Consider the following 27,504-nt stretch of genomic DNA (forward strand, 5'->3'; position numbering starts at 1 on the left):
TATGTAAGAATATCCCATGTGATTTGCAGCACTACTGTATACTCTTTAAGTTCCCAAATAGATCATCTGGTCACATAATGAGTGAAGTCTAATATTGACTGATTGAAAAAGCTATCAATTATTTAGTCCTGAACCCTCCTGAGAGATGTGGATAGAGTTTCTTTTGTAGCTGAGAGGTGTATCTGATATATATTCCTTCTGTTCTCTCGTATCTTCTGCTAGCTGGTAGCCTAGACCATTTTTCAATCAACTGCCTATTTTTCTCCCAATCCTTTCCCTTGCCCTAGGTTTTTAGACAAAAATTTGAGGTAATGCATGTTTTTCTCTTTGAAGAAATTTAATCTCTGTTGTTAATTTGATACCAACTCCAAAATCAGAACAAATCCAGTAGGGATCAAATTTACCTTAATTAAAGATAGTAACCTCTGTATTTAGCATGAGTCCAAAATAAAAAGATGGTTAATTATATATGTTATTATGCCCTTAACTAAATATGAAGCAGTTCTTTCTTTACAGATGAAATGTTTTATTTTTCTTTCCATGATTCTTGAAGGTCTCTAAAGACCAGATGGTATATGTATGCTACAAATAATGACTTTTCTTGGCTCTTCTAAATATAGTTACATGTTCAGATGAGGTAAATATTCTTATTTTTAAAAACATCTATTATCCTTGCCCTTTATTGAGATATAACTCATATGTTATATAATTCACCCACTTAAAGTATATAGTTCAAGGGTTTTTAGTATATTCATAGATAGGTACAACCATCACCACAGTCAATTTTAGAACATTTTCATCATGTCAAAAAGAACCTCATCCTCGTTAGCTTCCTCCTCTTCCCTTGTCACCCCCATCCAGCCCTAAGCAACTACTAGTCTACTTGCTACTATAGGTTTACCTATCTGAACATTTTATATAATGGGATCATACAATATGTGGTCTTTTGTAACTGGGTTCTTCTACTTAGTATTTTCAAGATCTATCCATGTTGTAGTATGTATCAGTACTTCATTCCTTTTTTTATTGTAGTAAAAAACATTAACATAAAATTTACCATCTTAACCATTATTAATTGTATAATTCTGTGACATTAGGTATATTCACACTGTTGTGAAACATATCTCCAGAACTTTTTCATACTGGATACCTAAGCCTCTACACCCATTAAATAACTCTTCTTTTCCCCCTCATCTCAGCCCTTGGTAACCACAATACTACTTTCTGTTTCTAAGAATTTGACTACTTTATACCTCATATAAGTGGAATAATGTAGTTGTCTTTTTGTGGCTGATTTATTTTACTTTGCATAATGTCTTCAAGGTCAGTCCATGTTGTATCATGTCACAGTGTATAGAGATATACACCACATTTTGTTTACCCATTCATCCATTGATGGACATTCGGGCTGCTTCTACCTCTTGACTGTTATGAATATTGCTACTATGAATATGGGTGTGAAAATATCTCTTTGAGACCCTGCTTTAAATTCTTTTGGATACATACTCAGAAGGAGAATTGATGGATCATATAGTATTTCTATTTTTAATTTTTTGAGAAACATTCTTATGGTTTTCCATGGTGGTTGCACTATTTTACAATCCTACCAAGAGTGTATGAGGGTTCCAATTTCTCCACATTCTCATCAACACTTGTTATTTTGGGTTTTTTTTTTTATAGTAGCCATCCTAATAGGTGTGAGGTGATATCTCATTCTGGTTTTGATTTGCATTTCTCTGATGATTAGTGATGTTGAGCATTTTTTCATATGCTTGCTGACTATTTGTATACCATTTTTGGGGAAACATCTGCTCAAGTTTTTTGCCCATTTTTAGTTGGGTTACTTGATCTTTTTGTTGAGTTATAAGAGTTCTTTATATATATATTCAGGACATTAGCCATTTATCAGATTTGCAAATATATTCTTCCATTCCATCAATTACCTTTTCACTGTGTTGATTATGTCCTTTAATGCATGGAAGCTTTTTTTTCCGATATAATCTTTTTTTAAGTTTTTTATTTTAATTCCAGTATAGTTAACACAGAGTATTATGTTAGTTTCAGGTATACAATATAGTGATTCAACAATGCCATGTATTATGCAGTGCTCATCCTGGTAAGTGTACTCTTTAATCCCCATCACCTATTTCACCCATCCCCCCATCTACCTCCCCTCTGGTAACCTTCAGTTTGTTCTCTATAGTTAAGAGTCTGTTTCTTGGTTTGTTTCTCTTTTTTTTCCCCTTTGTTCATTTGTTTTGTTGTTTAAATTCCACATATGAGTGAAATCACATATTGTTTGTCTTTTTCCAACTGACTTATTTCACTTAGCATTACACTCTCTAGCTCCATCCATATTGTTGAAAATGGCAAGATGTCATTCTTTTTATGGCTGAATAATATTCCATTGTATGTATGTGTGTGTGTGTATATATATATATATATATATATGTATGTATACACACACACACACACATATATGTATACCACATCTTCTTTATCCGTTCATCATTCAGTGGACATGTGAGCTGCTTCCATAATTTGGCTATTATAAATAATGCTGCAATACACATAGGGGTGCATGTATCCCTTGGAAATAGTTTTTGTATTTTGGGGGGTAAATACCCAGTAGTGATGCACAAAAGTTTTTAAGTTTGATGTAACTCCATTTGTCTATGTTTGCTTTAGTTGCCTATGCCTTTGGCGTCATGCTCAAGAAATCATTGCCAAAACCAAGAAATAGACTCTTAACTATAGAGAACAAACTGATAGTTACCAGAAGGGAAGTGGGTGGGGGGAATTGGTTAAATAGGTGAAAAGGAGGAGCGCCTGGTGGCTCAGTTGGTTAAGCGTCCAACTTTGGCTCAGGTCATGATCTCACAGTTCGAGATCAAGTTCGTGAGTTCGAGCCCCGCATCGGGCTCTGTGCTGACCAATCAGAGCCTGCAGCCTGCTTCGAATTCTGTGTCTCCCTCTCTCTCTCTCTGCCCCTCCCCAACTTGCACTCTGTGTGTCTCTCTCTCAAAAATAAATGAACATTAAAAAAATTATAAAAAATAAAATTTTAAAAATTAGGTGAAAGGGTCAACTTGTTGTCATGAGCTCCAGGTGATGAATGGGTTGAATCACTATACTGTACACTTGAAACTAATATTAACACTGTATGTTAACTGACTGGAATTTAAATAAAAGCTTCTTAAAAATGTGAGGCCCACTTAGATTGTTGGGACAAATGTTTCAATATAAAATCAGAAAATGTTTGAAAAATATAAAACATTTTATGTATTCATCACCATTATTAAAAAAACCATTGCCACACCCAATGTCATAAAGCTTTTCGTCCATCTTTTCTTCTAAGAGTGATATAGTTTTAGGTTTTATATGTAGTTCTTTAATCCATTTTGAGTTAATTTTTATATATAGTGGAAGATAAGGGTCTGTTCTATTCTGTTTGAATTAGTTAAGGCTCTCCAGAGAAACAGAACCGATAGGATATATATATGTATATATACATATACATATATATATATACATATACATATACGTGTGTGTGGGTGTGTGTGTGTGTATAGAGGGGGGGAGGGAGAGGGATTTATTAGGAGGAATTGGCTCACATGATTATGGATGCTGAGAAGTCTCAGGATATGTCATCTGCAAGCTGGAGACCCAGGAGAACCGGTTATTTTGTAACTGGAAGTTTATACTTCTTAATCTCCTTGTACTATCTTTGAATATTAACTATTACCTTTACTGAGCTATTCATAATCCCAGCAAAGTCATTCTCTTAGAATCTGAGCTAGTGTATAACTTACATTTTCATGAACTACCCTAGGCCAGATTACAAGGAGCCACCCCAGGAAGTTTATTGTGATCCTGTCAAATGCCATGGGGCTCGCCATCGGGTTCATTTGGTAGTTTATAGTGTATAAGTGAATACAAACTAGACTCTCTGGTTTCACCACTTCCTTGGTCTTACTAAATATAGGTCAGTAGCTTCAGGATATGTCCAGAATAGCTACAACCTTCTAGGAATATCTGAAGCTAAAAATGGCTAAGAATTTTCCCCTTCCAATTCATCTATCACCTCCCTAAAAGGAAAGAGTTAATATCACTGTCACTGTAGATCAGAATACAAAATGAAAAATCTCTCTGTACTTATTTCTAGATCCTGGGATCTGGAAATCAGAGGCCCTACAAAGCCAAAAACAAAAAACAAACAAAGACACCCATTCAGCTCTGGAAGCAATGGAGTTTTCTAAATTATACAAACATCTCCTGTAAATCAAGTCCTGTATTACTTACAGTCTCTAGGGACAAGCTTGATGTGTTCCCTCCCCCTCTTCTTCCATTTCCACTTCCTATTATTCCTTTGCTTCTTTGAAATAATAAGACAGATTCTGACTAGAAGATTTAAGGAATTGGTCATGACTCTTGAAACTCTTATTTTTATTGGCACTGATTCAAATTCCTAAGCTCTAGCTAAAAATGATTATTATCCAGAGTGGTTTCAATAGTCATTTCACAAGACAAATTACTGTCCCTCTGCTTAGAGTCAATAATTTTTTAGGTTAATAAAGCCAAAATCAAAGGCTAAAATTCCTTTTCTTTACTTTTCTTAAGAAAAAGAAAAACTTGCTTAATGTAAAAACAGCATATGATCATTGTAGAAAACTTAGAAATTTTCAGAAAAGTATAGCAAAGGGAATAAAAATCATACATAATTCTAAACATACTAAATTAACAAATGCATTACATTTTCATATATGCCTTTCTCTTTTTCTATTGACATGTACACATCTATGTTAACAGAGTTAAGATTATATACTACATGTATAGTTCTGCATGTGTTTTAAACATATGTCATAAAAATTTTCCTGGTCAGTGAATATTCTTCATAAATATTACTTTAGTTTGCATAATATTTTATCATAAAAATAGACCATTGTGTATTTAAATTTCTATATTATTGACCTTTTTATTTCTTTCCTTTTCTTACTAATATAAGCAACTGAAATAAATATGTGCATAAACATTTATCTGTTTTCTTAGGATAGATTTCTAGAAGTGAAATTACTGGGTAAATGAATAGAAAATGTTTAAGAATTGGGTTTTTAAAGAAAATCATCTTTGGGTAGTTAAAGGATTAATGACACATCAAACTCAATACATCTTTGATGACTGTGTAGCCGCTCATATTCAGATAATCTCTGCAAGCATAACTATTAAATGACTGAATCTAATCTTTCATTTCAGACATAAGGATACATCTTTTCCTTCTGTCTCCAACTCCTTGGGATAGAAATCAGGAGGTCTAACTGAGCCTATATACAAGCTTTGTCAGACAGGCACACATACCTACCTTGTTTATGACTGCCTGTTTAACTGATTACTCTCAACATCCATATTTTTCTTATATTCTCTTTTTTCAGATGGAATGGGGCGAGTCCTTGCTCAAGATGTGTATGCAAAAGACAACCTACCCCCCTTTCCAGCATCAGTAAAAGATGGCTATGCTGTCCGAGGTAAATATTTTGGGGTTTTTGAGTATCATCATACACTGTATTTTTTTTCCTTCAGATTTTTGACTCAGCCTAGGCACCCAGGGAGTTTTACATTTGTTTCCCCCTTGGTTATCAAAATAATTTAATCACAGATAACAATCTGGATTAAAACTTTTCAGTGAAAGTATTATAGTTACCTGAAAATGCTTGTTGACAAATAAATATGTAGAGATTGATTGAAACTCTATACTATAATTTATTCTTCTGACCTCTACACATACTGGTAGCAGACAGTCCTGGTCTAGAAGTTTTCCAGATGTTTTCTAGTTGAAAACTATGTGGTCCAAGAAAGAAGAGCAGATTTCCAGCACAGAGATAATGTAGGGTGGTCTTTTCTTCTGCTTTAAACCCAGACATCATTAAGGGCTTCTTAAAAAGCAAGCACGGTTCCCTGGAAGAACTGGATTTCAACGCTCTGAAACCTTACATAGTACCAGCAATTTATACCTTTGGAGTTGCCTGAGATTGCATAAAGGTTAAAAGCAAAATACTAAATAGCAGTTGCCTGCTTAAAGTCTAATCTAAGAACCCAAAATGAAAATGCAAGTGAATTACTTAGAAACTATTATTGGTTATTAACTCAAGGCTGATATCATTGAAGAAATGTCTAAAAACATTTCCCAGTTGACTAGAGCTGTGAAGACAGGTTCCTTTTTAATGGTCCTTTATGAAGTCTCTTACTTGTTTGTTGTTGTTGCTTTTACTCCATTTAGCCATTAAAAAAATTTCCTCTTTTTTATAATTAAATATATTCATTAATCTCCTCCATGTTCCATCACTATCTCTTAGCAGTATCTTTTTGTGTTGGAGACAACATAGCAAATGGTTAAGGTTATGGGCTTCGAAAAGCAAAGTCAGAGTTAATCTGGTTTCAAGTACCGATTCTATCCATGTAACTTTGAGCAAATTACCTAAACTTTTTGAGCTTCAGTTTTCTCCATGATGATGATTATAAAAATACTTACCCCCAACAAGTTGTTTTGAGAATTAAATGAGACCCTAGAAAGCCTTAGTAAAGTATCTGGCACCAAAAACAAGCACACAATAATTGTTTTTTTAAACGTTTGATAATGGTAACTATTATTATCACTATCATTAGTATAAACACATTTCCTTAGATCATCTCTGGAAAGAAAGGTAACATTTATCTGAATTGTTCTCATATTCTATGTAAATAAAGTGGTGGAGAGATTAATTCCTACTAGTGTATTCCTTCACAGGAATACTATCTTAGATGTACCTCATTCAGCTTGATCCCACTAAAGGAGAGTATTTCTGAGAACCTGAATAACAAATCCCTGGCAGCTCTTAGGACTTTTTTTCTTCCAAATGTATTCCTTCTACAGTGCTTATTATAATTAATATTGTCCAGAAAGAAAATTAGTTCAATCTTCTGATAGCCTCATTGGCTCTTGTTGCTTCTTATTCTCCAACTAAAATGTCAGTTCTGTTTTGAATTTATAATTGGTAACCATATAGGATTACTGTAAAATGACAAGGAATTCTTACTTCCAGAGTAGAACAAACAACTATAGCAGATGAAATACCAAAGGGATAAGAAAGTATTTTTTACATTCTTGATAATATAATATAGGAGAAAGTGAGAAAATAAATTATTGGAGGCAGAATTATTCTCAAACAGAATGTTGTTCTGTGATTTTTACATGAGTTAGCAACAGCTCAATAAAAAGAAATTATGCTCTTAGCTTTTCTAGTTGCCAGAAAGAGTGATTAGCCCACATGAGCCTCAAAAGAGCCTTTCTGCTACTATAGAATATACCAAAGAAATTTTACTTAAAATTTCCTTTCGGTATCTTATTTTTTCTTTTGATTTGAAGTGGTGGTGTTTTTAGTTATTTCACATGCATACACACACACACACACACACACACATGTGCACACACACGCATGCACACACATACAAACCATCTAAAATAACATCTCACAATATAAAAGGTTTAACAAACTATCATGCTCGTGATTCATTATGTGTTTCCTGTGAAGTGTTGGTAGTGTAGCTATCTCTAAGATACAGAATATGTAACAGAGACATAATACATAACAGATAACCATTGTGGATAAGGTTCAATCTCAAACTAAGAGTGTTTGATGTGTCTATGTATATATACCAATATCATAATTAAGGCAATAGAAGACATCAGTGAACAAAGAGGCATGGTCCTAGTTTCTGTGTTAGAACACTCCCCACAGGCAGTGTTTGGTAAAGAATATCCTTGAGGCTATTGTTGTGGCTCTCTACCACTCTACTTCGTGTGCCTTCTTCTCTCCACCCCTGTCTTCCTTTACTCCCGTTCCTGTCTCCCCACTCCCTTTATTCTCCCTTTTTTCTTCTCCTCTGCCTTTGCCTTAGGCCTTCCAGTAATACCCAGTGGCACCAGTGAGCATTGCTAACCCTGTAGGTGTAAAGAGGTTGCTAACTTGCTCTGGATCACTAAGCATTAGCCAATATCCTTCAGAAACATGTGGCATAAAACTCCAAACCAGTTGGAGGATCACTTGCTTTAAGGTATGTGGGTTGCAAATCAAGACAGTAAAAAATGACTAAGCAAATAACAAATAGAGACAAATTAAAAAAAAAAAAAAAAAAGAAAGAATAGGGGCGCCTGGGTGGCTCAGTCAGCTGAGCGTCCCACTTCAGCTCAGGTCACGATCTCACTGCCAGTGAGTTCAAGCCCCGCGTCAGGCTCTGTGCTGACAGCTCAGAGCCTGGAGCCTGTTTCGGATTCTGTGTATCCCTCTCTTTCTGACCCACCCCGTTCATGCTCTGTCTCTCTCTGTCTCAAAAATAAATAAACGTTTGGGGGGCCTGGGTGGCGCAGTCGGTTAAGCGTCCGACTTCAGCCAGGTCACGGTCTCGCGGTCCGTGAGTTCGAGCCCCGCGTTGGGCTCTGGGCTGATGGCTCAGAGCCTGGAGCCTGTTTCCGTTTCTGTGTCTCCCTCTCTCTCTGCCCCTCACCCGTTCATGCTCTGTCTCTCTCTGTCCCAAAAATAAATAAACGTTGAAAAAAAAATTTAAAAAAAATTAAAAAAAAATAAATAAACGTTAAAAAAAATTTTTTTTAAAAGAAAGAAACTGAAACAAAGAACTTTAAAAAAAAAGAATAAAGTTTAAAGACTGCAGGAATCAAGGGATGATGATATAACATAGTAGTCGTCGTCGTCGTCGTCGTCGTCGTAGTCATCAAAGAGAAAGGGAGAGATTTATTTTGGGCTCAGGCAGAAGGGGAAGGTGCCAGGCTCAAGCCTTAACAATCACCCCAAGAATGGGGTTAATTTGAAAGATAAAAGCAGAGAAAAGAAAATGAAAGTAGCATGTTACCAATTAGGATTGATCTGGTATTTTTATTCGTATTTTTGAAGAGCTGTTTCTCTCTTCACACTAATTAAGCTAATCATCTTGATGCATTTCTGCCTTCCTGTAGAGATGCCCATGCCTGTCTTCTCAGTTTTCTTGGAGATGTTCGTGAAGGCAGAAGTACCTCGTTCAGCTTTCTTGAAAATTTTCTATTTGAAAGGCTTATCCCTTCAGAACTTGTTTTACAGAGATGATTTAGAAAAAGGCAAAAGAAAGAACAAGCCACTAATTACTTTAAGAATCATGTGTAACAATTCTGGAAGGATATGAAAAATTTTTGCCATTTGGGTAAAGTAAATTTGAAAGGTTTTTTTTTTCTTTTTTACATCCTGATTGAAATACATGCATATGAAAAATACAGAAAATTAAAAAGAACATTTTAAAATTACCCTTTATGTCACTGCCTACCCAGCCACCATTAAGACTTCAGTGTACTTCCAGTGGGTTAAAATGCATACGAAAATTCAGTATAACCTTTTTGATTCAGAGCTAGTCTTGTTCTTTCGGGAAAGCCGTGTTCTAAGGTTTCTATTTCTCCCATCTAAATCTCTGGCCACAGCTGGTTTTCCACTTAATAACTTACTGCTTTCCACTATACGTCACTCTGGATAAAGAAGAGGGCCTTATGATGTGGGAGTATTACTCAAGTGAGCAGAGAGATATTTAGATTAATTAATTTTAGTCAGTTCCAAAAAGCCTAAAATACTATATTTAAGGATATAATATCTCTTTTCACAATACTAACAATAAATGAGCATTTTTTTTCCAGGAAGATGATGGTAAAGAATATAAAATCTTTTCTCACTCACCTGTCCTACCCTTAACTTCCTGCTTTCCCTAAGAAAAAGCCACAGATTTAAAATTCCAAACAACTCACTTGATTTAATCCTTCAGTATGATTGCAAAAAGTATTAATCTTGCTGTGCTAGTCTTGTCACCTTCCCTTGCCCCCCAGCACTTTCTATAATCTTAATTTTAGTATATACATAAATGCTATTATCCTGCTGCCTATCATCCAGTCTTAGTGTGGTTCCATAATCAGTTTCTTAATCCCTCTGCCTTATTTGTCTGTCAACGATATTTCCTAGGACCTCTGAACATATGCTATCTCTATAGCCTCAGTTTATTCAGCCCTAACATGAAAAGGTTGAAACCCCTTATTATTGAAAACTAATGAATAGCTATAAAGTGTTTCAAGAGGCTTAAAGAGAGTTCACATATGGCTGGAAAATGAAAATGAAGAATTGTTCTATAGCAGATAGCTCGGGAAGATCATATTCTACACATTGCCACAATGAATAGTTAACTAATGGTATCCATTTTTAAATGATATCATTGAAAATCTTCAAGTAAACAGGTGAAGAAGACTAAAAGTGTTTTCTGGACATTAAAAAAGGAAGGTAGTGGGGCGCCTGGGTGGCTCAGTCGGTTGAGCGTCCGACTTCAGCTCAGGTCACGATCTCGCGGTCCGTGAGTTCGAGCCCCGTGTCAGACTCTGGGCTGATGGCTCAGAGCCTGGAGCCTGCTTCAGATTCTGTGTCTCCCTCTCTCTCTGCCCCTCCCCCGTTCATGCTCTGTCTCTCTCTGTCTCAAAAATAAATAAATGTTAAAAAAAAATTTAAAAAGGAAGGTGGAAGTGGGAACAATGTCAGGATCTAGCACTGAAGTATTATGAATCAGTTGTATAATACATTTGCTTTTAGGATTTGATTTATATTACTTTTATCACTTCCTTCAAATTAAATTCTACAGTTACAAAAAAGAAAAATAACTTACTAACAGAAAAGTCTGAATATAGAGGGGCGGAGTTCTAAGCCTCTCCAGAAATCCTTGGAATCCATGCATGTTTTGCTAATGGCATATTGTGGCTTGCTTACTTAGTTACAAGCTTTAGGATCACATGCCAGCAGACCTCCACTTCTGCTCCTTCCCACCCAAGCTTATAGAATTCATCTTGAAAATGGCACCTTTTTTCACCTGTCTCTTTAATAGATATTTTGAAATAAATATCAGCAAGTTAGATCAATCATTATTTTTGTCTTTATAAGAAATAGTGAGCCTTCGTGATAATATAAAATCAGGATTTCTGTTGTACTTCACTAGTTTTTATTCCTTACATTTTCTCTAAGTCTGAATTTGTCTATATTCAGTTCAGTCTTAGAGTGCCCTGCTCCTCAAAAAGGTAGTTCAGGAATGAGCACTAATCGCATCAGCTTGTTAGAAATGTAGAACCTCAAGCCCTGTCCCAGACCTACTAAATCAGAAATCTGTATTCTAACAAGATCTGCAGGTGATTTGTGCACACTTGAAGGGTTGAGAAGCACTCTTATAAAAGAAATAATAAAAGCAACTGCTCTCTTGCCACCAAGAACCTTCTATAATGTGGTTTGACTGAGCCTTCTTTAGCTAGCAATATAGAGACATGTTTCCCAGATAGAAATTTTCAGGGCAAGGTGAAGAACATAGTTTAAGGGAGCACGTATTCTCTGCACAGTCAGTGCCCCTTTCCTGCAGCTTAGAATCATTTAAAGGCTCTTTCAGTTGTTGGCCTTCTTAACACTCTATTGCAGGCTCATTATTCAGTGACATTTATTTGGAGCATTTGTGTACAACATTGATATAAGGCATTTTCAGTGTAGGTGTATTTGCACATGTGGAGGAACAGAAGACAGGAAGAAAGTTGAAGAGCAGAGGGTTTTGAAAAAGAAATAAAAGAAGTGATCCCTGTCTCTTAGAAGCTCATAATCTCACTGAAGAAATAAAGTATACACATTTATGAAATTATTCAATAAAATTTTGAAAACATAATTCTAATATGTACAAATCAGTTTACAAACTTTCCCCCTAAGTATTATGGAAATGCCAAATTCATTTCTTTATTCTTTTAACAAATATTTATTGAAAATCGATGATGAGCTAGGCACTATGCTAGACAGAATAGCAACATAATCTAAGTTATTATATAAAATTAAGCAGAGCAGTCTTTTTAAACATTCTAAATAGATGGTGCACATTGACTCACATTTGAAAAATGTAAAAATGGACCAGCAGAAAATGGAAGGCATCCAAAATACAGAAGTTTGGATTTTTTTTTTTTTGAGAGAGAGCGTGCACGTGCCAACTGAGCCACCCAGGTGCCCCCAAAATACAGCATTTTGTGTTGAAAAATATTATTTATTTGTTCATTTATGCATGCATCTTTCTAAAAATATTTTTAGAATCCATACTTGTTCATTTATTGAACATTTTTAGTACTTCGCATATTGAAAATTTATTGAATACCTATTATGCAGCAAGTGCTAGGGATTCCCCTGAGACAAATAAGCAAATAACTGCAAATAATTAGGAAGCCATAAATTAGAGTTATTTAGGGAATACACTGGGGAAACAAAAGAGAAAGTAGCTGACTCTTGAAGGAAGAGGAGTCAAATATGATTTCATAGAGAAGGTGACACTTGAGCTGAGTCTTAAAGACTAAGAAGTCTTTAATCAGAAAGCACAGGTAGGAAAAGGACACTCCAAGCAATGGAAGTAGCATGTATTAATGGAGTTAAAGTAGGAGTCATCTTGGTACTCTCAGGGAGCTACAATTCTAGAAATTGAGAGTGGCTAGAGTGTAAGATCTAAGGAGGGTATGAACCAGAGACCTTTGCACACAGGTGAAGATCTTTAGGTGGAGCATTTCCACTCATTTCCCCCTCCCCTTCACACACACACACACACACACACACACACACACACACACACCCCTTCTGCCTACCTTTCACTCATCCTTCATATTCACACCAGAAATCCTTTTATCAGGGTGGCTTTCCCTGACTCTCTCGTATAGCTCACTTTCATTGCATGCTCTCATAAAATCATGTTCCTTTCCTTTAGAATGATTTTCTTAATTTGCATTTATACATTTATTAATGTGACTATCTGATTAGTATCTATCTCCTCCATTACATCAGTGGTTTTAACTACACCCATAGAAAGACACATATTAAATACATTATGCACAAATATATAACATATGTAACATACAATGCATATAAATGTACATATGCACACATATATAAACAAAATTGTGTTTCATGAAACAATATGATTCATCTTACCATGTGCAATGAAGTATATTTCTATTCATTCTGATTTTTAAAATTATTTACAAATGTGGGCACCTGGATGGCTCAATCAGCTAAGCGTCTGACTTCAGCTCAGGTCATGATCTCACAGCTTGTGAGTTCGAGCCCCACATTAGGCTCTATGCTCTCAGCGCAGAACCTGCTTCAGTTCCTGTCTCCCCCTCTCTCTGCCCCACTCCAGCTTATGCTTTCTCTCTCTCTCAAAAATAAATAAAAACATCAAAAAGATTATTTACAAGTTTATTTTACAGCCCACCTCCACATTTGATTTGAACATTGCCGTAAATTGGCATTGCATTAGAATAGAAGCCATGTCTGGTGTTACTCCATTCTGTTCCACCACCTAATATGACACTTAGGGCATAGAATATACTCAGTAGTAATTCAATGAATGAATGAAAGGAATAAATGGCTTTAAAATATATTATTTTTAAAGTATGATTATCCCGATGTTTTCAACAAGAAAACTGAAGTTTAGAGAAAGGCTTAATAATTTGCTGAAAGTCCTGAGGCTAATAATAGGCAGAACTAGGATTCAGATGCAGCTTTGTTTTACTCTAAAACACCATTAACTTCCCCTTGTGAAAGAGGGAAAAAGAGAAAATGTCTAGGTTGCTTATGATAGGTTGCAAGCTAGGAATATCTCTAGTAGAAAAATACTTTAAAATAAATTTATTCACCCTTGAGATGTAGTTAGTGTGGAATTCTGAAAGATAATTGACTTTTTAATTTTCTTTAATAAGAAAATCAAAATTCACTTTAAGATACTGTAAAAATAAATGAGGGGATAGATGAAATAAGATTGCTAAAATGATAATTGTGGAAGCAATGATTCTATGTCTGTTTTATGTCTATTTTAAATTGTTCATTTAAAAAAATTTTTAAACACAAAAGCAGTATAAGAATAGCATTGCAGAAAAGCTGTTCGTGTTTTTCAAATGGACACTGAAAATACAATAGGATTCTAAAAAGCACAAGAAAGCCAAGAGTTTATTAACTAAGATAGTCTATAAAGCACAAGATACAACATCTACTACATTAAGAAAAAGTTAATTCTTGTTCCTCTCTACATCAGGTTAACCAAAGCCATGCCAAAAAAAAAAAAAGTGACTCATTATAAACAGTATTATATATAAGCCTTTAGAAAAATACCACTTTGTAGTCACATAAAAAAAGTGAATTTCATATGTCCTTTTTAAAAGAAATACTTTTCATTATTAGCATGATTGCAAATATAATTAAAACATTCATATAGGGAGTGTTAACTTTTTTGTGTGTCAGCAAATGTAATGCAGAACTGCCTATATATCATGATTTAGAAATAGCATTTTGGCACATTATTAAAAAAAAAAACTGTGGGGTGCCTGGGTGGCCCAGTCAGTTAAGCATCTGACTCTTGGTTTCAGCTCAGGTCATGATCTCATGGTTTGTGAGTGCAAGTCCTGCATCAGGCCCCATGCTGAGAGCAGACCTTGCTAGGGATTCTCTCTCTCCCTCTCACTCTTTCTGCCCCTCCCATGTGTGTTCTCTCTCTCTCTCTCTCTCTCTCTCTCTCTCTCTCTCTCTCTCTCTCTCTTTCTCTCTCTTTCTCAAAATAAATAAATAAACTTTAAAAAATTACTATATTGGGAATTAAGGGACTGTGATTTAGTCCTGGCTCTACCACTAACCAAAACTTGTTCAACCTAAGTCTCTTCATTCTGTGACTCATTTCCTTCAAATGTTAGATGAAAAAAAAGAATATATGTTCTTTCTACTTGGCTGGATTACTATGAAAATCAGACCAAGTGATAAATAAGAAAATAAGAAATAGTTTAAAATTTTTAGAAAATGGAGAAATAGGAATGTAAATAGTAATATATCTGTATAGATAGGTGTATCCACTAATGTACACATACATCACACATACACACCTATAGAAAAGGTGGTATTTATTTAGGAGGATAGGCTAGAAGAAATAGTTCTATTCAAAAAGCACAAATATGGAAATTATGGAGCAACAGGGTGACCATCTCCCATGACATCAAGAAAGGACATGATTAGGATCACTTCTACTGGTACTTGTGAGTGGTGGATACCAAAGATCAAACCAGTAGTAACAAAGATATTGTCTGGTCTAGGAGATCAGAAAAATATTATACTTTCCTGAAGCCTTATCTGATCATTTGAGTCAAATTTTAGAATTCCAACACTAGGCCCTTATTCCTTGCTTTAGGACAATTTTGATGTTTGTTCTTGGTTCTGTTCACCTAACAGCTGCCGATGGCCCAGGAGATCGTTTCATCATTGGGGAATCCCAAGCTGGTGAACAGGTGAGATTCACAGGTCTGAAAAGCCCTGAAGATTTCAGTTTCATGGACTTTTAGCATCGAATTTTAAGCTACCATCATTGTAATGGAAATCTTAGATGTGGATTAGACAGGGTATCAAAGAAGTTAAAGGATGGTTCCCATGAGAAAGAGACAAAAGAATTATTTTTTAACTGAAAGAATCTGCGTCTGTTACTCTGTGTCTAGTATATATTGTTGGTATGTTTCACCGACATGCCCCACATTTTCCAGTCCTGTGATTGGATAATTCTTCCTGTATAAGCATTAATGTTGTGAATAGAACTACAGTTTCTAGGTGATCTTCTTAGACTTTTCTCCAACTTGTGTTACCAACAAGGAAAATTAGAAGCAGCAAATTATTTAACCTCTCTACCTAATCATTTAAATTAGTTTTTCTCATTAGGGAGCTAGCCAGTGCACAGGTATACGTGTATGTCTTTTAAGAAAAGGAAGCACTAATGGGTCATAATGAATTACAATAGAAGTGCTCTATTTAATGCTTCTGAGACCAGTAATTGACCATTTAATTGGAAATAAGTGGAAAATGATTGTATATTTTTAAATAAACATAAATTTAACTGAAATAAATGAACATTTACTTGTCAATAATTTGATGGAAGGCCAAGACTTTTCTTTTAATACGTATCTGCTATTTGAATTTGTCTCTGGTCTTTCTTACATAAATCACACCCCAAAGTACTCTATGTGATTTCCAATTTTGATCTTTAAAATGGAAAAAAATTCAAGGACATTTGCAAGTTATCTAAGTATAGAATCCTTTTAGGTTTTTATTATATTTTTACAATTTTTAAAAGCTACTTCACCCACACCTAATCTGACAGTTGTTTTTAAGCAAAAATTTTTAATTGAGTTTTAACAGAGGTTTAACTTAATTTTTATAGGAAAAAACTCTTTTCACACTCATATATCATTGATTTGCATAATATTTCATTAAACTACATATTTCAGTAGCAACTACTGCCACAAACTGGCACAAACAAGTATGGGAAGAAACTCATTTGAACTGTAAAGCAGTAGTTTACAATTATACAAGAGTCGAACAGCCTCAAACTTAAATAGTGCTGTAAGCATCATTATGTTTAAGAGGAAATAGAGAGCATATGTTAATCTAGTGAGTTTCTGAGGTTGGTTAAAAGAGTTCCTACCTTATTAAATAGAACCAGAAGAAGACCAATGTACTTTTTTCCTCTACTACTACCAAGCAGTTATAAGGACTATATAAAAATAAAGGAGGAAATGAATGGATGAATGAATGAATGAGTGAATATGGCAGTTTGGACAAAAGCTATGTTTCATGCCTTTTCTTCCTTTGCCTATTATGTGCTCCCGTATGTACTGAAAATAGGGAGAAATTGAGGAAATATATAGGAGAAGGATGGTACCAGTGGTGATGACCCTAGCCTCCTCATCCCTACATTCAAGCATTGAGGAGAAATGTGTATAGACCTCTGAAGCCAAGCCTGGCACTATAGTGATTAGAAGCTGTACACAGCCTGGTTTCAGTCCCCATGACTGTTTTCCTGGCAAAAAGAACAGTTAGGCCTGGATCCCTTTTTTATAAATGACTGTTATTGTGACCTCAGAATTTGACTTCGATATATATTTTATTCAGTGTTGGGTGTCTAAAGCATCCACTTTTATAACAAAGGCACAAAGTACCAATTATTCTAGGTCTCTGATCTTCAATTGAGTCTATTCAACATTTATCAAACATACCTACTATGTATACCAAGCACTGTGTTAGGTTCTAGGTATATGAGGTAGATTAAGATATGATTGCTACTCTTAAGGAGTTTACATCCAGGGAGGAGACAGAATATAAATTAAATACAATATAATATGTTAAGTGCTAAACTAATGCTATCAGTCATGTACTGTGGAGCATAATAGAGAAGTTGAGCATTTCATCCTGGGAGGATTAAGAAAATAACATTGGAGCTGGACCTAAGAGAGTTTTTCAAAAACGGAAATGAGAAAAGGACATTCCAGGACAAGAGAATAGTATAAATCAAGACACAGAGGTATTTTTAAAAATTGCATGGAGTGCTTAGGGAACTACAAATAGTTTGTGGTAGTCACAGCCTAGTATAAATACATAGGTAATAAATACATAGGTAACAGATTAATAAGGGTCTTGCGGACATCTTAAACTTTATTTACTAGTTAAGACTTCCAACTGGTACTAGAGAACTAGGAACACATGAAAAGTCATGGGACTTAAAAGTTGCTAACTTCTTGTAAGGTTGATGGAAAAAAAGATGAAAACTATGAGAAAGTGGGGTTTTTCTTCAAATTACCTGTGATGTCCTTTATCTATAACTAAGGTGTTATACAAACTTTGTAGCAATCTCAGAGATCTTATAAGAGCCAAATTACTTTTTGAAAGTACGTACACTTGAGAATTGGGTGGCATTGCATACAAAGAGACAGTGATTTACAAAATTCTTTCTTGGTGTACCAAAATACTTGACCTTAAATCAAAATTATAGTTTGTTTTGGTCCTACTGATTAGCATTAGATACTTTCAAAGAAAATATTACATGATTATGAAGTGCTGTCATTGGGCAAATCTCAAAAAACTCAATACCTCCATTAAGGAAAAATTGGGGTTTTAACATTTTTACTTTATATAAAACATAAGACATACCAATACAAATAAAGAGCAAGTTACTTTTAAAGAATTGTTAATCTTAACAATCTAAAGGAAGTACTTCACATATTCCTGGAGTTTTTCAACCAATTAGATTCAATTGAGTTTTGTATGTCTACTCTAGGTGGTTATATAAAAATATTTATATACCCAATAATATGTTTTACATTGGATCTCATATCAGTGAGCTGGTAGGAAGTCTTCACTAATCTTAGAGAGGAGCCAAATTTTTTATTTAATAACCACCCAGAAACACCTCTTAAGAGGTGGCTCCTTGGTTTAAGCCAAGAAGTAGAGAAAATTACAGTTACAATCACAATAAAAGTTAAAGTAAATTTACAGAATATGGTACATTGAGCCTGAATAAATTAAGGCAGGGATTCATGCTAACACATTACAGCCTAAGAAGCAACTGCCCTGAAACTCACTTTAGGATTCACTTTCTACCTTCACCAAAAAGGCAATTTCAGCAAAAGGAAGACCTGGTTAGGCCTGTATTAAATATCTTTGTTCCCCAGGCTTTTAAGATAGTTTTAGCATTAGTATATGTCATATCAAAACTTTAATGCTTTTAATCAAAAATCATTGCACTGCAAAATGGTCATATGTAGTAGATTAAGAGATGTCCCAGACAATAAATAATATTGAATTTATTGAATATGGGAAATAATATTGAATATGGGAGAAAAGCACAGAGAACACTGGAGTTATAAGCCAAGAAGGATGGAATACTTCATGTAGTTGTTAGCTACTGAGATCATACGGAGTTCATTCATTCATTCTAGAAATATTTATTCATAACCAACTTTGTGCTAGACACTTTCTAGGGTTTGGTATGATAGAGCAGTAAATATTTGTGTAAAATGGGTGATTAATGGGACTATACCCAAGAAATAGAAGTTAAAGGAAACAAAGGAATGTTAAGCACCTGGGTGCTACAACAGTGACACTCCATTACCAACCACCTCTAAGTCTGAAGAGGCAAAGAGAAAGAGTGGTGCCTGGATCAAGGGAGATTGATGGCTACGGGATAGGGCCACCCACTAGAAGCTGTAGCCGTCAATAGTAAAGACAATATAGCCATCACCAAACTGCAGCCCAGCAGGGAAAGAGCAAGGGGAATAAAAACCCTACTTTTCTCTTTCTCCTACCCTCTAATCTCTTGTTGTCCACTCCTATTGGCTGAACCTAACCAGAAGCGAGAGTGATGAGAACCTGGTTGAAATAGTCCATAGAGGTCAGCCTTCTGGGCCATTGCACAAGATCAAGAAGGATGATGTAATCAGAGAGGCAAACAAAAAATAAATTCCTGTCTTTGTAGGATTTATATTCTAGAATGTAATAATGCGCTTAACACTGTACTTTGCATAGATTGAAAGGTTTGATAATTTTAGCTATTGGTGGTATTGTTTGCAGCAATAATATTCTTGAAAGATTTATAAGACTGTTCTAATAAGTAAATTTCTGGCTTTACTTTGTACATCCAGTAGAGGGATATTTTCCCTTAACCATTCCCTAATTTTTTTTTAATGTGGTAGAAAATATGTATAGAAACGTGTTAGAAATATGTATAAATAAAATGTACCATTGTAACCACTTTTAAGTGTACAGTTCAGTAGTGTTCAGAATATTCACATTGTTGTGACCTAAGATTTTAAGTGTTTATGAAGCAGATATCTTTAGAAAAATCTCTTTCTTATTGAGAAGTTAACATCATGTCAGAATTTTCTTTTAGGGGAAATTTGAAGCATTCCTTTTCCCAACTGTGACCTAAGTCATGGCTTATGACAAGTGACTCTCCTGGGGCCAAATCAAACCTATCAAATGGATCTTATAAAAATATGCTTTTCTCTATGCTGAGAGAAGTTTGCAGGGCAAGTTCTGCAATCAATCTCTTGTACCTTCTATATGATAGTTCAAACAATGAAAATCTTGGATATAATGTGTAACCCAAATCATCACAGACAGTGAAATGATTTTTGAATTATTTAATTACATTTCCTAGACTTTTACTATTAAAAGGTGAACTAATATGGTTTAGAACTATTTTCAAGAGAAATAATTGAAATGATTTTTCTGGCTTGCCTTTATTAAATCAAAAAGTTTAGTTAATAACTAAATATTATTTCTTAAATATCAGAACTTCAGTAAATGACCAACATGCTAGTTTTTCATAATTGTCTTTCATAAAATCACATCACATGGCATTTTTTTTTCTTATAGACACTCAAATCACTTACATACAAGTATTAAGAAAATTCACATTACTTACGTTAGACACAATACTGCAAATGTTAAGTGGCAGTTCTTCAAAAGGAAAACAGGATGTCAAGAAAGACATCTAATGGTCACTACCTTAAATCAAGTTAAATCCTGTTTGGTGTAAACGTACCTGTTTGTGGGTAGTTTTTGTTACATGGGATCAAAATGAGTAAGAGTATAAGATTTTCCTTTTATGATTTGTTTCTAAAAATATTACATCTCCTGCAGACTTTTGCTTTGCAACAGCAAATCCATTCTTTCTTACATGTTTGTATTTCCAGCCGACTCAGACAGTAATGCCAGGACAAGTCATGCGGGTTACAACAGGTGCTCCAATCCCCTGTGGTGCTGATGCAGTAGTACAAGTAGAAGATACCGAACTAATCAGGGAATCCGATGATGTACGTCATCACCAGGTCTTACGGCTCTGTTCCTATGGCAACATTATAAATCATGCCCATTTTCTGCAGTGTTTATAAGATTAATCCAGGCTTTTTTGGTAATGTTAGGATCTTACATTGTAGTGTATAGATCTCCAGTAAATAGAAATTGCCTTAGATTTGAAAAGCTTTTGTTACAGGAAATGTTTTTAGGATCATTACCATGATTATAACAGAATTTGAACCACATTTGATCCAAGAAATTTCACATGCAAACAAGGAAAGAAACTACCTCAAGATAGAAGAGCAGAGATACTAACTGTTGACATACCTTATAGCTGAGAAATTTGCTCATCAAGATTAGCTTTGGGGCACCTGGATGGCTCAGTTGGTTAAGTGTCCAACTCTTCGTATCAGCTCAGGTCATGGTCTCATGGTTGGTGAGACTGAGCCCCACATCAGGCTCTGTGCTGTCAGATTCTTGGATTCTCTCTCCCTTTCTCTCTTTGCCCCTCCCCTGCTTATGTGTGTTCTCTCTCTCTCTCTCTCTCTCTCTCTCTCTCTCTCTCTGTCTCTCAAAATAAATAAACATTAAAAAAAAACAAGACTAGCTTCTGATAAAATGTGAAGGAGAATTTAATGAAAAAGAATTTAATGGAGAAATTCTTGAATATTACACTAAGCCAACCCATTTGAACCTAATAACCCATCAACTATGGTTTTCTGTAATTCAGGAAACTCTTTGTCATCAAATGATAGCTGGAAATATTAAATATATGTCAGTGCCCCCTCTTTTGCCTACAATAAAGGACCCTGGGATTTTTTTTTTTTTTTTTTGGTCTAAGCAGGCCTTCATGCCACTGAAACTAGTGGCAATTATTAGAACCAGAGGATCAGCCACTAATAAAAGAATAGTTTCAACTGAGGTTTTAATGATTGGCTATCTTGTTTTTTGAAGAAGTTTAAGATATTTTATATCTTAAAAGGTAGAGCTAAAAATAAATAGTATTCTTCTGGGCTGGGCATATAGAAAAATTTGGGCATGCTGAGAGACAAACACTTTTCTTGATCTGGGATTTTCTTTTTAATCACTTTCCCACATGAAAGGCTTATAAAATTCAACTCTTGGCATACAGATCACATTGCTTGCTATTAAAACTGTCCAACAGATTTATTGGCATCAGGGAAGCCAGCAGAGCATTGAAATCCAGACCATACATATCCACAAACTCTGCCACATGACAAGACACAATTCCAGTATCACAATATTATTCACAGCCCCAAAATGTAAAATTAATGATCACCATTAATTTACAGAAACCTACTGCCAGGCAAACTGTAAGCCCTTCACTGAAATTTCTCCAGATATTTGGAAAACTTGGCATAGTATTGAACCCATGATTCATGGGAACAGAAGAAACAGGTTATTTCCACACATATTCACTGTATCTATTAGGGTAGCCATATAGGTATGTCTTTTGTTCTCTCTTGAGAATGCTGCTTACAATGTAAGATCCAATATTTTAATTGATACATTTTTTAAAAGCATGAATATTATGAAAAAAAAAGCCTTTATTTATATCTTGGCATCAAACCTAATTTTTTAGGACCCTGTGGTAGACATTTATCATGTTCAAATGTTTAGCAAATAGTTTTCCATTTCTTTATCTTTGTATGTATCCTGGACCTATCTGATGATAAAAGCATCTGAGTAGCTAAATTCTGTTGACCAGAAATTCTGTTAGATCGTTCTGTTTGAAATTACATGACTTGTTCTCATTATAGGGCACTGAGGAACTTGAAGTACGAATTCTGGTGCAAGCTCGGCCAGGCCAAGATATCAGGTAAGTTCATAACATATAGAATGCATAGCCCACTTTTGTTTCTACATGATCATGAACTTGAGAGAGTATGGCTGTTATAAACCCACAGTTCAGTTAATTAGCCATTAGCATTCAGGGATTTTAACAAGTAGTAAAATGAATTTTCTTAATTCTACATCTCATGTCTGCTCTGCCTGCTTTTTCATAAATGTGGTAAAGGCAAATGAAATAGTCAAAACAACATGTGAACAAAGTAAAGTCATGAGCCCACTTAATCCACAATTAATCCTACTTCCAGATAATCCAGAGTCACCCAACTCTACCCCTAGACAATCCAGAATTTGTTATCAACACAGGTAATCCCAGAGCTGAGTTTTTATGCAATTAGATGGTAGTCCCTCCTCTACTGACTATCAATAATAATAATCTGCTACTCTTTATATACAAAGAGGAAATTACTGTCTTACCATAAATAGTGCATATACTTTAAATTATTTTTCTTACTTTGGAATATGTTTGCCCTGATCCTGTCAATACTAATTTGCTCAAATGTCTTCATAACAAAGCTACAATTCTCACATCCCTCTGGCAGGAAGCCAAGTTGAATGGACTTCTGCAGCCACAGACCTGGGTCAGCCTAAATTTTCCGAATAGAAATTATCTCTGTGGTAACCTCATTAGTGTTATTCTGCCTCACCTCAAAGCTAACAAGATATGGACTCTTATCATTAATGCCACTAGATATTTTCATATAAATTCTTACCTTACATCAAAGAAAGTTTTCAGTTGGCATTTTTGGCTGTAATGTGGTACAAAGTAATTTGTAAAACAGTTTTCGAATGTGAAGTAACACTGTTTAGCAGTAATAGATAGAAATCCTATTTCTCTCTTCTATTGCATGATTTAAGTTTTTATTAAAAAAGCCTTGAGTTTTTAGAATCTTTTATTTTATTGTTCTGTTCCTGCCTCATCTCTTGACTTTTTTCTCCTCTTGAGTGTGTCCTCCTTCTCTGACACTAAAGTTAGTTGAAAAAATACTATTCTTAGTCATATTGCTTATGGTTCTGCTTTGACTTTCAGACCCATCGGCCATGACATTAAAAGAGGGGAATGCGTTTTGGCCAAAGGAACCCATATGGGCCCCTCAGAGATTGGTCTTCTGGCAACTGTAGGCGTCACAGAGGTTGAAGTTAATAAGTTTCCAGTTGTTGCAGTCATGTCAACAGGGAATGAGGTAAAAAAAAGGGGGGGGGGATGAGAGGGTAATTGGGCCTTCAGATAGAACTATTTTTGACCTCTTCGTTGTAAATAGAACATTGTGGATTATAGATTTTACCACATTCCTACATTACAGGGAAATAAATTAGCTTCAGAATAATTCAAATACAGAAGAAAGAGGAGGAGTAGTAATTACATATTGAGAAATGCTCCCTTCCATTATTAGAATGAAATGTTACAACCAATGGCTTTTCCACACATTCAGTATATATAAACAAAGAATTTTGACTGCTAGCTATAGATGCTCAACTGTGCACATTTAGTGCCCAGTCTGTTAGGACAATGCATTGTGCCCACCCACCTGCCGAGATGATGGGCCACTTCTGTGTGGGAAATAATCAATGAATTGGAACACAGTGGTTAGCCCTTCTTGCTGGAAGTTCCATGTGATTCTTAATCACCAGGAAATTAATCACCAGGAAAGATTTGATAACCTTTCTTTCTTTTTTTCTAAAGATAGCTTCTCTAGTGGCCTTCTTCTCAGAATATGTCAAGTGTCATTTCAGCCCTGATTCAGGATGGGGAATTTAGTCAGTCTTTCTCTGAGAACTCTTGAAAAATTGCCTCTTCCATGTTTTGCTTAGGTTATACAAAAGTTCAGTTGGAGGATCTAGTCAAACTGGGAATATTGAAAAATGGGTGTGCTGGTAATTCAAAGCCTAAGAGCAGAATCAAAAACTACAGAGATTTATTTCGACTTTACACCTTATTATTTTTAAAAAGATTAACAGGATTTCCTTTTTCTCTCTTTTAATCTCCTAATTTTGTTCTGAAAATAAGCCATTTATTTGTACCATTGTTTTTAATTTCTTAAAGTCTTAAAAATGAATATTTTTCAAAGGTCTTTCCATTACCCTTATAGCTCTTTTGGAAAGAGCAAAAGAAAGGAATAGAATATTTGTTTTGCTAATGGAGAGATGAATCCATATTCTACACCCTGTATAGCTGCACTGGTCATTCCCTAAAATGATTGATTGACCCAAAACAAACATTCTTTTTTTTTTTTAAGTTTATTTATATTTTGAGAGAGAGAGAGGGAGTGAGTGACAGAGGGGCAGAGAGAGGGAGAGAGAGAATCCCAAGCAGGCTCCACGCTGTCAGCATGAAACCAAATGCAGGCTCAGTCTCATGAACCATGAGTTCATGACCTGAGCCAAAATCAAGAGTCAGACGCTTAACTGACTGAGCCACCAAGGCACCCCCCAAAACAAACATTCTTTCCTAGTGGTCTACATAGTAATGTTTTTAATATCCCTAGGACTAACTGACACTATGTTTAGCATCAGAAAGAAATTTCTGTTAAACTGGCTTATTTAATGAACTATTCTTATTTGTGATTTATGTATATGCTTTGTGTATCTCAGTGAGTTCAGGGGGGTTGAGAAAGCTAAAGATAATGAGCAAATTCATAAGTAACTAGTTATTAGGCAACTTTGTTTAAGCTATGTTTCTTGTATTCCTCCTAATGTTTTTGTAGGGCTGGACAGCATTCTCAATTATTCCCCAGAATACATTGGTAGTACTTTAAAAAAAAAGTACTATCACACATTCTATATTAAAACTATTTACTAGTGATAAAGAAAAGTGATGGGGTAAGAATAGAGATGATACTTACATCATGGAATCTAAGGAAGAATTTGTAGTCCCAGCTCCCTGCCTCCATAGGCTTGATTATCTTTGGAGAGGCTTTGATAGGTACTATATGACTCCATTCCCCTACTTTCTCTGGCCTGTTGTACTTACTGTGGTTTTCCAAGGGACTAATGTATGTAAATTCTATAAATCTCTGGTTCCATATAGCTTAACATTCCTTCCCTATTTCCATCCAAGGTTAGCCATTCTTGTGACTCTCTGTGATTGTATAATTTATTTCAACATATGTTTGTTGACTGCCTCTATACCAGGCACTAGACTGGAAACTGGGGGTAAAAGATGAATAAAGTATAGTATCTCTTCTAAAGGCTTGAGGTCTTTGATAGAAATAATGGGAAAAAATATTAATTTTCAGATAGGCCAAGAGAAATTATACTTGTCTATTAATGTGGCAAGTCTATAATTTAATCAGTCACAGTACACACTCCTCTTAAGTACTAACTTCCCCTGATATGTGTGGCTTCATATATGTCCACTTTTTAATCCAGTGTGGTAGATAGGTAAGTGGAACAGTGGCCTCAGGCAACCCAAAGAATGCCATACAAGATGTCTGTTTTTAAAACCTGCCCAGTATTTTACGAGTACATGTGTTTGTTCTGGATAAGGGAATTATTTCAAAATTGAAGAGGTACAGTTATGAACTATAACTAATACAGAACAGCCAATGTAATTATGTAATCATGGCATACACTTCCAGCCTCATTCAATAAATATTCATTAAGCATCTATTACATGCTGGAATGCCCATCAGGGATTATCTTAACTAAATATCAGACTTATATAAGATGCGAATACACTGTATCATGAACCAGTTTATTTAAAAGGATTTTGAACAGGAAACTCTGTGCAGCAAGGCTGCACCAGACTTTCATCTTTGGTGAAACTAGTCCTCTTAATCATCTACACAGCCATCCAAGAGCTATTCTCTTTTTTCAAGTGACATTCAGGTACAATGGAACAAGAATTATACTAAAAGAGTATGGGAGCCACCAACATAGAAGCATATCCTGCATGGGAATCAGTATTTCTTATAACAGTCTTAGGCAGCTACCAGGGTCCCTACAAGGGAAATGTCCAGATACAAGTGTCAACACATTCACAAAAGCCCAAAGATGTTACCTTCCACTAGGGATTTATAATTCATTTATAGTTCCTTCTAGTCCATATGCATGTTACCAATCAGAGACCATTTTTGCCATAAGAATTGCTGCCTGGTAACAAGCTGACATTTCATCTGTATCAAATTTCCAGGAGAACAGAGGTAGAAAGTTAACCCAAGGTCAAATTTGTCCTTAGAGATGGAAAAAGGTTTTGTTAATTCTTTACCCTCGCATAAGAGGATGCATTATCTGTGGCAAATTAGAAAATAATAATAAAACTAACTACAAGTCGTTCTGCTTTTTATTATCACCATACACTGGCAATTCTAAACAATGTCAGTGGTAAAATATTCTTCTCCACTGGGGAAAACCATTTCCACCACCCCTCCCTATTTAGTATACTATACCATACTGATGCTAGGCGCTGTTCTGACTGCTCAGGATATAGCAGCAAACAAGAAAGACAAATCCCTGTTCTTACAAAATTTATATTCTAATGGAGGTGGGATAGAGGTGGATAGTCAATGAACAAGTAGTCGTCAATGGTTTTATAAAGAAAAATAAAGAATGGTAGATAAAGACTGGTAGTAGAAGAGGTACATGCCAGCTATTATCTGTTGAAACCTACCTTACATCAGCCCTTTCATGCTCTCCCCTATACAATAAGGCTAGAAGCCTGAAAACCCAATTTCCCGGGCTCTTTATTGGTTTTGCATTTGGGATGTATTGACACAATATTAGAAGTTGGAAGGAAGTTAGCAGAAGTATAATCTCCTCAACCTTCAGTAACATCACTTTCCCCCAGTAGCCCTAGAGACAATGGTGACTTCCTGCAGTTACTAATCTTTGGAAACACACTTTTTTCCTTTTGTTTCTCCAACCCTCCCAACACGTTTGTACCCAATTCTTAGTATTAAGTCCTTTCTTCTCCCACTCCCCT

At 35.3% G+C, this 27,504-nt stretch overlaps 1 protein-coding gene across 16 annotated transcripts in view; it reads left to right on the top strand.

Moving 5' to 3' along the window:
* The window catches only part of GPHN (gephyrin), a 635,834-nt gene that overhangs the window by 537,291 nt on the left and 71,039 nt on the right, over positions 1-27,504 (top strand). For 8 of the 16 annotated variants that reach the window (XM_011283278.4, XM_011283282.3, XM_045060088.1 and 5 more), the window contains 5 exons: positions 5,430-5,522; positions 15,324-15,379; positions 20,612-20,731; positions 22,496-22,554; positions 23,614-23,767. In XM_011283278.4, coding sequence (XP_011281580.1) covers positions 5,430-5,522; positions 15,324-15,379; positions 20,612-20,731; positions 22,496-22,554; positions 23,614-23,767 — 482 coding nt within the window. Of the gene's footprint in view, positions 1-5,429; positions 5,523-15,323; positions 15,380-20,611; positions 20,747-22,495; positions 22,555-23,613; positions 23,768-27,504 lie in introns of all 16 variants that reach the window. The other 8 variants (XM_019833155.3, XM_019833153.3, XM_019833151.3 and 5 more) reach the window with 2 other exon arrangements.

Source organism: Felis catus, chromosome B3 (assembly GCF_018350175.1).
Source record: "Felis catus isolate Fca126 chromosome B3, F.catus_Fca126_mat1.0, whole genome shotgun sequence".
Lineage (NCBI taxonomy): Eukaryota > Metazoa > Chordata > Mammalia > Carnivora > Felidae > Felis > Felis catus.